General features: G+C 32.7%; 1 protein-coding gene across 1 annotated transcript in view; it reads left to right on the top strand.

The window, feature by feature from the left end:
* Nucleotides 1–8,484, top strand: part of stj (voltage-dependent calcium channel subunit straightjacket) — a 17,906-nt gene extending 9,422 nt beyond the window's left edge. The window contains exons 10-19 of the mRNA XM_018450187.1: nucleotides 1,309–1,380; nucleotides 1,754–1,974; nucleotides 2,829–2,837; nucleotides 3,010–3,167; nucleotides 3,294–3,429; nucleotides 4,110–4,142; nucleotides 5,648–5,925; nucleotides 6,327–6,664; nucleotides 6,987–7,229; nucleotides 7,515–8,484. Coding sequence (XP_018305689.1) covers nucleotides 1,309–1,380; nucleotides 1,754–1,974; nucleotides 2,829–2,837; nucleotides 3,010–3,167; nucleotides 3,294–3,429; nucleotides 4,110–4,142; nucleotides 5,648–5,925; nucleotides 6,327–6,664; nucleotides 6,987–7,229; nucleotides 7,515–7,895 — 1,869 coding nt within the window. The 3' untranslated portion in view covers nucleotides 7,896–8,484. The remainder of the gene's footprint in view (nucleotides 1–1,308; nucleotides 1,381–1,753; nucleotides 1,975–2,828; nucleotides 2,838–3,009; nucleotides 3,168–3,293; nucleotides 3,430–4,109; nucleotides 4,143–5,647; nucleotides 5,926–6,326; nucleotides 6,665–6,986; nucleotides 7,230–7,514) is intronic.
* The last annotated feature ends 2,149 nt before the right edge of the window (nucleotides 8,485–10,633 follow it).

Consider the following 10,633-nt stretch of genomic DNA (forward strand, 5'->3'; position numbering starts at 1 on the left):
CACGCACGCACGCACGCACGCAAGAGATGTAAATCCGACCAAGCAACCTCCAAGCGGTGCATCTTGGATAATTCTAACGCTGACGGTATTTAAACTTTAAAGACTCATAACTCAGGAAGTTCTCATCGGAAAAGAGTTTATGATATGAATTTTAAAAACGTCTCAACATAACCTACAAGAATCTGAAACAAAAAGTAGGGAGTTCCATTTAAAAAAATTAAGTTGACCTTGACGTGACCTTGACAACGCCATTCTAGGTCAAATAACTACTATCGTTAAATGCGTCTTTTTAAGCTTTACAACTTTTGTTTGAAACATTTTTTTCTAAAATGTATCGTTTATGAGATATTTGGGTGTATCCAGACTTTTGGCCCACCCTGTATATGCAGGATTGGAATTTAATGCTGCGAAAGGTTTCTTACATTTCATACGTATAAAACATATAAAACGTGTATTATATACGTTAAAATTCTAAAACCCATCTCACATGAAATACAACACAGTGAGCACTGATGAGCATTGCATAATTGGACCACTGGATCAATTAATATTAACCTTAAAGTTGTCATTTTGATTTACATACCTTCTTATTGGTCCAGCAGCTCTATGGCCGGTATTCATAATCAAATCTTATATTCAAGACCGTCTTAAGTACACTCTTAAGATGTCACGAACCAATCAGAGGGCCGCATTAGCGTCTTAAGACTACTTAAAACGGTCTTGAAATAAGAATCGACTATGAATACCGGTCTATGCAAGGCTTATAGTGATATATGGGCTATCCCAAACAACACAAAGTCTAAAATTATGACATAAGACGTCTTTAAGTCATCTTTTAAACGTAAAAAACGTCTTATAACATGATTTTAGACACTTTTTGTTGTCTGAGATGTTCCAAAATTGAATGCCTGTACTGAAAATCTATAGTGCACGTAACGTAAACTGTCTCATTTTCAGTGTTGACAGTAAATTTGGAACACAGCCATGATATTCTTGGATCTGTTCGCGTTCCTTGCACTTTTCCACTCAGCAAGTTTGCTTTCACTCTTTTCAACGCCCAAACATATATCTATCTCATTTTAAGTTAAAAAATTTGACGATTTCAAGTAACGCGAACACTGCGAAGTGCGAACAGTGAAGCGCCATTTTACTACATAGCTGAAACCTACGATGTATTATATGTAGTTTCATCCATGTATGAAACCACGTATAATACATTGAGTTTGATATGTGTCCAACCCTGTATATATATATATATATATGTGTGTAACAAATAATTACGTACGAGTTTATTGTATTTTTTCGCAGCTTCGCAACAATGTGGTGAATCAAATGAATGGTAGCGCAACGCTTTATACAAAATATCATTACGATGATATGGTGAGTACACTGTTACAATATTTAACGATAAATATTCATAAATGTGCAATTTATTTACCGAGGATTTCATCTTTGTAGTTGCGAAAACTGACAAATTTTTTTTAAATTCTCATTATTATTCGAAGAGAAATTATCAAAATAATAAAAAGCTAATCTAATATTTTTAAGGCTTGAATTTCTTTATATTATTATTTTATCACTCGTTCGCTTTAGAAAGGATTTTGATTTAAATTCAACATGTTTGTAAATGTTTACGTAGAAACAAGTATCTTTTATCAGAAAAAATATAATTCTTTAATAATGTCTTTTATAAAATGATCTCATAATTTATACTACTTCAATTAATTGTTTATCGTATTGTTTATTGCTTTAGAAACGTGTCGGCAGAGTAAAAAGAAAATACGATTACGCGGGAATAATGGACACTCCGTTTACGGTAGTGGTCAGTTTGCCCGACCACGATCATGCTGGAAATTATCGCGTACACGCTACCGAGGAGATACATCGATCTCACGCTAAAGGTACACATTTCATTTTAGCGAATTATCTTACAGCGACGAAAGCTTCCAATAACACAATATTATTAGATTATTTGCATTTATATTGAGTCTTCTTAATAACATGCTACATTTTCCATTTTTCAAATGCCAATAGTTGTCCGAAATTATTTTACGCAGAATGTTGAGCATTGTTATTTGAACTTATTATTGTAAATTATCTATTTGAACTTTGAGAAATTAATTGATTTATTAAAAACGCCAATGAATTGATAATAAAATTCGAGAGTCCTAAGAACACTACTCAAATAGAAGATGACATGATCGGACAAGTCAAACAGATGCCGAAGAAATTTGACGATTCAATGATGTGATTATGAAAACCTTCGCGAAAATGCACGAACCATACATTTTTCCTTTGAATGTAATCTCGTTTTACGCAAGTATAGGCATATGACAGTTTGGCAAGCTGCAAAGTTTCGCTGTAAAGTTCCACTTGGTACGCAGTTTGGAGTCGCAAAAATATTCGTAAACAAGTTTTGTACTGCATCGGTTATGAAATTCACATTGTCGCTAAATGCTTTGTATTGGTCTGAAGTTCTCGAGGAAAATTTGCTTGCCCTAAACAAAGCCCTGTACAACGTACATCTCGTAACTCCTGTATTAACACTGTAAATTCTAGGAAAGATCTACGATCCTTATATTTCGCTAGTTTGGTTTTCGCAGCCACAAACAATATTTTTTTACTCATAATGATAAAAGAGCGATAATTAATTAAAAATTATTTTTTTTACCGCTTTGTGAAATTTTTAACTTGTTGAGATGATAACAATTTCAATTTCTGCTTCGGACATTGAACTGAATTATTATTTTTTTTCTTTTAACTTATCGAGGCTTTCGTCGCTGACTTTGATCACTTATGTCAAATTTGAACGAATTGAACTATTGTAGATATTGCAAGTAAGTCTCGAATAAGTTTTCAAAATAATTCCGATTGATGTAAAGTTTGTTCTTTTTAGCTACATTAAAATGAAATTTATATTCAGCGAAGAAAAGTAGGCTAATAAACTAATGAAATGCGGCAATTTTATGGATCTATTTGTACACAAACTCTTCTTGTTGTAAATGTTAGGTATCATTACGAGGGTGAACATAGGTTCAATTCCTCGGAATCACAGCTCCTACATTTTCTGGAGCGTACCCGCCTACCAGGCTGGAAGTGGATCGACATGAAGCAACGATCCAAACCGCCAGAACACTCCGCTACGAGTTCCAATCACAGCTCTAATCGTAAGTCATCTCTTACTATATGCAATTTCTTGTTATACATATTTATTGTTCATCTTTAGCGTTGATTTAATACAAGATGTTTCTAACAATAATTAAAATTAATAGCATTTAAATTTTTTGTGACAGCTAAGCCCTACAAGGCCGAGAACAAGAATTTATACTTTTGTGACAGGAATCTGCTGCTCAGTCTAGTATACGATGCTAAGGTAACCGAGTGGTTTGCCCAGCAAATCCCACCAAATCCCAGCACCAAGGAATCAGGGTGAGCATAATTTCGATTTATTAGCTAACATAAGAGTGCTTTATATAGCATGACTAGACTACTTGGAAAAACAATGAACGAATTTTCCTTTTCCCTATTATTCGCATAAACTAGCACGCGATTAATCGGTCAAATAACACAAATCTCTAACACAACTATTCGCCTTTTGTAGTATTTTATATTGTTCTTATGTAGATATAATTCTGTAATTAACGGTAATATTACTCTTGCGTTAAAATTAACGTCATTTTATCACTATTTAATAATTGAATGATTTATGAAGCTGTCGATCAGAATTATAATAAAAATACGAATATTTAATATTAAACAGTGACCTAATTATTTCTTGATAATCTACCACAAATAGATGCAAATTTTTGTATAAAGATAAAATATAAAAAATAAATTATAACGTAAAATAAATAAAGCTGGAACGATTAATCGCTACTCAACACATCTTTAGGACGGAGACATCGCATTTTCTCTACCATTATTTCCTTGTCAAAGTTAAAACTTACACGTGCTCATTTTGAAACACTCCGTCCCGTATTTTTATTTTAGTTCTCTATTTTATGCACAGTTCTTTCTTTTCAATTTTTCTGTCTTTCTTGTTTCTATGAGGATAGAAAATTCACCTATTCCTTTTGACTAATGTCTCTTACCACTTTGACGCCATGCAGACCTTTAGCTAGGCTGATGAATCAGATGACCAGGTAACGCCATCACAACGCACCTTACATTCTTAGAAAGTAATGAATATTAACTTTCAACTGTTCGAATCGTACATTATAATGCAAATGTCAGCTCTCCCTATCTTTCTCTTTTGTTAACTCTATTTTTTCCTCTCTCGTTTTTTCATAGAACTTTGTTCCATTTCTTATTAGGGAACTGTATTTATTATCTTCTTTCTAATTAATTAAAATAAAAAATTTTGTATTATATATATGTATATAAATTTTACAGAAAAATTGATAGAATTGTATCTTTCGCGATTCCTCTTTTCTTAATTTAATTTGCTGTCTTTTTTGTAAAGTATTTGTTCAGTATATTAATATTTCTATGCGATATACTTAATCTTATTTTCTTTCTTTATGCTTTTTTTCTTTTTACTCTCTTTCTCTCTTCATCACTTTCGACACTTTGGGGTCAGCGCTAATTAGCTTGCAAATCGTAGAGCGATTGCCATCTTTCAGGATCAGAAGTCTGAAGAGGAAGAACGCTTTGCGAGCGATCTGCGAAAGCAAGAAGATTTTTCCAACGTGCAATTGATTTCGGTTGCTTTATAGCATTTTTAAAAGTATTATTCGTTCGTTTGTGCCATTCTATAAAAAGACAATTCTTACTCTAATTGTTGAATCTTTTACAACACAATCTTATATTTCAGTATTTGATTTAAATAAATAATTAACAAGATAATAGAAAGATATGTACTATGATACAATGGTCATCTATGATACTATGATACAATGATAAAATCAAGGTTGGCAAGTAACGCGTTACTTTGTTGATCGTTACTTTGTTATAATAACGATTTGATAATGACATTGTGAATTTTTTATGATGGTAATGCTAACATCAGAATTAGAAAAGTCAATCGTTATTTGTAATGGATGAAAAAGTCATTCGTACTGAAAAAAATAACTCCTAATTTGTAACGCGTTACTTTTTAGTAACGAGTAACGTTACGCGTTACTCGTTATACTTATAATTTTTTCGGTGTAACGCATAATAGTGACAAGTTACTTTTCAAAGTGACTTTTCTAACTTTAGTACAACCTTAGCGTTTAGTTAGTTAGCGTTACCGTCATAAAAAATTGCAACATCGTCATCAAATTGTTTACTATAAAAAGTAACGACAAAGTAACTGAAAAGTAACGTTTGCCAACCCTGGATAAAATCATGTTTTACTTGTAATAAGATATAACTCATCTGGTTACTCATGAATCAAATAATCAATTGTTGTTGCGAAATCAAAGATAATAATTGCGACATAATTTTTTATCCTTTTTTATTTGATTTTGATTTTTCAAATCAAATCCCATACATGTGGCGCAAAGGAGCTGCGAGCTTGCGTACGAATTTTTGAGAAACCTGTATAACTTGTATTGTAGTTACATATCAAGTATTTTAAAATGACTCCTTCAAAAAAGTACAAGTAAACGCCAGCTCGAGTCGTAGACGATCCGAATCGCTATTTCTGAAGTATCTTCTCTCGTAGGAAGCAGTTCAAACAACGCTTTGGGGTAGTCCTGGCGTTTATGGCTACACATAACGGATTGACCAGATGGCAAGACTTTCTTCGAGTAGATGAGAATATGTCGCTGCCGGAGAATCATTTCAGTAAATTGTATCCTCGTGCTATCGACGAAGTGTGGTATAAACGAGCGGTCGAGCAGCACTACATAAATGAGGACAGTTTCGTTTTTTCCGTACCGCTCGAAGATAAGGGTGCCAACAACTCCACTTTAGTCACTGCCAGTCGTGCTGTATTTATTGGTAAGTTAATAATCGGTATTCAAACTGTTATCAAAGTAGAAGAGGAATATTTCCTTTCAATTTCGAAATGTTAAAATCGATGAAATTAACTCAATTAGATTTACTCGTCTCATTTTTTTTTTAATTTCCTGAATACTAATAGTTGAGATAGAAACAAAACGTTCAAAATTACATAGGATCAATATAATTCATAATATTTATAAGATCCATATTTGAAACATCTTTTAAATAAGTAATTATTGTTAAATTACTCCAACATTAGTGTAAATTTAGTAATTTAATGACTTTAATGAGATGGAAGGACTTAGCAAACTAGATAACTTGCTTTAAATATAAATGATACGTATATTATATATATAATGGTCCGACAGAATATTAAATCTGCAAAAATAAATTTGTAGAAAACGCGAAGGGGAAGGCGCCAGCTATGGTGGTCGGCTTTCAATTCCAGCACACTGCCTTGCAAAGGCTTTTCCAGAACATAACATTTAACTGCGATGGTAATTGCCATAAACACTGCGGCGATGAAATCTGGGCATGTTATCTCATCGACAATAACGGCTACATAATCGTCGCCGAGGATGAGAGGGACGCCGGTAAATTTTTTGGTGATGTCAGAGGTCCGATAATGGCTAGCTTAGTCAGGGATGGTGTCTTTGAGAAGATAAGAATCTTTGATTATCAGGCGGTGTGCTTCAAAAGTCAACAAACCAACAACGCCGGCAACATTCTTCTTACTGTGAGCACTTTAATTACAATATACTGTTAAGTGTCAAGAATGCTAGTCAAAAGAAAAGCCGAGCTATCTCTCGTGTGTTTTGTATATATTTGCTATAATATTAATCTTATTTAAAAAAGTTTTAAAGAGATCTTAATTACTTTTGATAATGTAAGAATCAGATAATGTACACACATATCTCTTTTTTCTTTTTTAGTGAAGAAATATAAACGACAGATAAATCTTTACAGCAAATATTATAATTAAGATATCATAAAATTTTTAATTATACATGTTACAATTCCGTTGATTTAAAAATTAAATGCAAAATGTCATGTTGCAGCCATGGAAGCATTTGCAGACAGCACTGTCGTGGATGATCGGTCAAGCTGCTTGGGCTTGGGCAAGGACGGGAATATTGGATTATGAAAACGCGGAAGCATATAGCTACGATGAATCAGCCGTTCATAGTGATGACCACGAGAGTGAAGAGAAACTTCCGCCAGTCACTGACAAAGACGATAGATTAAACTTTGATCAAAATGTTCTGATCAATCGTACACGCCCGGAAGTGTGCGATCAAGAGGTAAACTTTAATAATTTAAAAGATATATAAATACTAAATTACTGAAATTATTGATTATATAATTATAATGTATACTAGATATTCATTAAAGAAAAATTGATTCTAAGTGGTCAGAAAAACAAGCGTAATGAGATACATTATAAATAACTAATATTACTTCCAAAATGGTTTTTCTAATAATTAGAGTATTTCTAAGTAGGCTATTTTGATATAAATTGCTATCTTGGTACCTGATCCTAATTTGATTTTTTTTCATACTTTGATGTCTACGCATTGAATCTGCAGATATACTTGTACATGCGAAACGCCTCGTTTGACTCGTATGACATGGACATGGATTGCGAGCATAGATGGTACATGGTACAGTCGGTGACTTACAGCAATATGCTGTTGGTGGTGCTAAATACCAATTGTGGAGACACGACGTCACCGATACTGAGTGTCAAGCCCGAGGAGGTAATTTATGAGAATAATACGCTGGTTTGTCAGAAAGCACTCACCGGTCTCAAGCGAAAACGGCCACAGTCTTGTATACGTTCGAATCCTCGCGAGAGCGATATCAAGGATCAGTGCGGTTTGGCGACAAGCGCCAAGTCGAACTTGTTTCTCTTGATATTGCTGCTGATATGTGCACTGGCCGAAAAGAGCATCTTCCTCCTTGGTTAAGATCGACCTGATTTTGTAGTTAACAATTGGTGTCAAGCTAATCAACAATGAAATTCATGATATGCCGCGAATTGAAACTTTCGCCTGATGGAGTGTACTATTGTGCATCCAGTTGTCTTGTCCGACGATCAGGATTGCTACATAACGCATATTTAAACGATGTTCTATTTATTCGTTAATTTCTTTAATCAATGAATTGTTTTTTCCTGCACGATTTAAGATTCATATAATTATATTTAATTTGAAAACAAGAGGAAATCTGAGTAAATGGAGAATTTAGTAAGAGAGAAATAATGAAAGTAAACTATAACTCTTTCTCTCTTTTTCCAAAATATATTAAATTTCATTATCCTCTCTCCAATATATCAATCCTGATCATGAGTACTTTGAGATATTTTGTGCTCTCTCATTACTGCAATCTTGTTACTATAAATACGAGCGCAGTCGAGTTCTAGACGAATTTAATTTGCTATTCCCGATCTCCCCCTTCCCTGTCCAGTTTCTATGCGATCAATCAAATGTGGCGAACGCAATTGATATCAAAATGTGTGCTAAGATACAAAATTGTTCTCCATCGTCATCGATCGTCAAATCAGATCAGATAATCAGAATTAAAGCGCTTAGCGTAGAATCGTTCGCTAACACATTTTCGATCATGAAATAGAAAAATAAATGCGATTCAGTGAATGATTTTTCTAAATGTGTTTTATTACGTTAAAGAAGATCGAATTAAAAGAAATCGACAGAAGTCTGTCTTTTACATTAAGTATTCTACTTCGGATAAATTCCTATTAATTAAAAACAAGAAATAAAAAATAAACCAGGCGTCATAAATGTCTTAATACACGAAGTTACATACATTTGTAACGTACTTTCATATTCTTTAAGCAATTATGATGCAATTATCTGAATATAAAACCGAATATAATATCTCAAATATGCATAACTGTCTGGTGACATTTCTAGCGTCGAATATATAATGTCAAAATGATCGAAATTCTTTTAATGATTTTTCAAGTACATCCGATATTATTAGAAGAATTTGTCTTTTTTGAAAGAATCAGAAAACAAATTTTGCTGAATATCAGAATCCGTTCCGAAGATTAAAGTGTTTCAACTGACTTTGACACTTTCATCATGTAGATAGGACAATTGAATGGTACAAGGAAGCTCTAAGTATTCTAGAGTTGACCTAGTCAGTTTAAATTCTAACTCATTGAGACATAGATTTTTCTAGTCGTCGAAGCAGGGTTGCGTACTACGATGCATGTTCACAAATACACTACGATATACTCGCTTTGTATATTATAAACCGATAGTGACGGGGGATGGCAACGCGTCGCTCAACATCTACAGAACATTACGAAACGTTAATTTTGTATATCGCTGTATTATATTGAGGTGTATGTGTGTGCGTGCGTGCGTGCGTGCGTGCGTGCGTGCAAAAAAAGTGTGTGCCTTTGGACACGCGGTTAAGACAAAAAGAAAAAGGAAAAAAGAGGAATATGAGATCTTGTTGTATGTTTATTGAATAAATTACCGAACGTTCTATATATTACCGCTGAACTCCGATTCTCGGACAGTGGCCTCGTCGGGGGAACGAGTTCCGTTCGAGGAACGGGGGATGTTGTTTGTATTACATAGAGTTTATTACAATTTGCTATGTACAACGGCTTGCCTATGTAAAACAAGAACGTTTTCGTAAAATGACAACTTTTCAAGAGAAGACTAGACTTTACTTAAACCTCAATTATGCCTCTAAATATCTCGCTATTCTTTTCATTTTTTGCATACATACATGTTTTTTTCTGTCTGGTTTTCCAGCTTTTCTATCACTTTCCCACTCTGCGTATACTCCCGAAGATTCTGAGAGATCAATTCTGCGGCCTGTAACAATCTCGATTGTAGTTCTTTTATTTCTCCCTTTTTTAGATGTATATTTATATTTATTTTTGTTAATACCAGGTTTGGGTAAGTTAACTTTTTTTTTAATTAAGTTAAGTTAAAGTTAACAGCCTCGAAAATTTATCTTAATTAAAATACAAGTTAATCCATAATGAAATTAATTAAATTAAAAGTTAAGTTAATAAAAAAAGTAATCGAAAAATTAAAAATTAAATTTAATCCGAACAACCAAAAAAAAAGAAAAAGAAAAAGTTTGACCATTTTACATAATTTTTCGTATTTTTTCTTTCTCACAGCATATTTATTAAAGAATCTGATTATTTTTGTTCACAAGTAACGATTATACAATATAAAATTAGTAAATTATATACTCATTATCCTCTCGCATTGTGTCTGAGGATTAACTTAAAAAAAAAATCAAATTAAAAGTTAATAATTACCGATAAAATATAACTAAATTAAGTTAAAAAGTTAAGAGTAAAATGTAACTAAGTTAAGTTAAAATTAATTAACGTTTTAATTTAACTTTTATCTTTTTAATTTAGCACTATCCAACTCTGGTTAATACCATAATATTCATATTGGGTTTAAGAAAAAATCTTCACAAGTTGGTAAAAAGAACTTCCTCATCAATATCTTCGTTAAAAATGATCAAAATTTAAATTAAAAAAAAAAAGAGTTTTAAAGCTTGAAATCTCTACTTTCAAATGGTTACTATATTTTTTTTAATAATTTATGTGAGTTTTGTAATTTTTACAATTTTTATAAAAACTACGAGCTGAAAAAAATGAAAAATTTTCTTTTCACTTTGTAGGTTTGTAGCGTGCCCAAAA

Source organism: Mycetomoellerius zeteki, unplaced genomic scaffold (genome assembly GCF_001594055.1).
Source record: "Mycetomoellerius zeteki isolate Tzet28-1 unplaced genomic scaffold, Tzet1.0 scaffold267, whole genome shotgun sequence".
In the NCBI taxonomy this organism is placed as follows: domain Eukaryota; kingdom Metazoa; phylum Arthropoda; class Insecta; order Hymenoptera; family Formicidae; genus Mycetomoellerius; species Mycetomoellerius zeteki.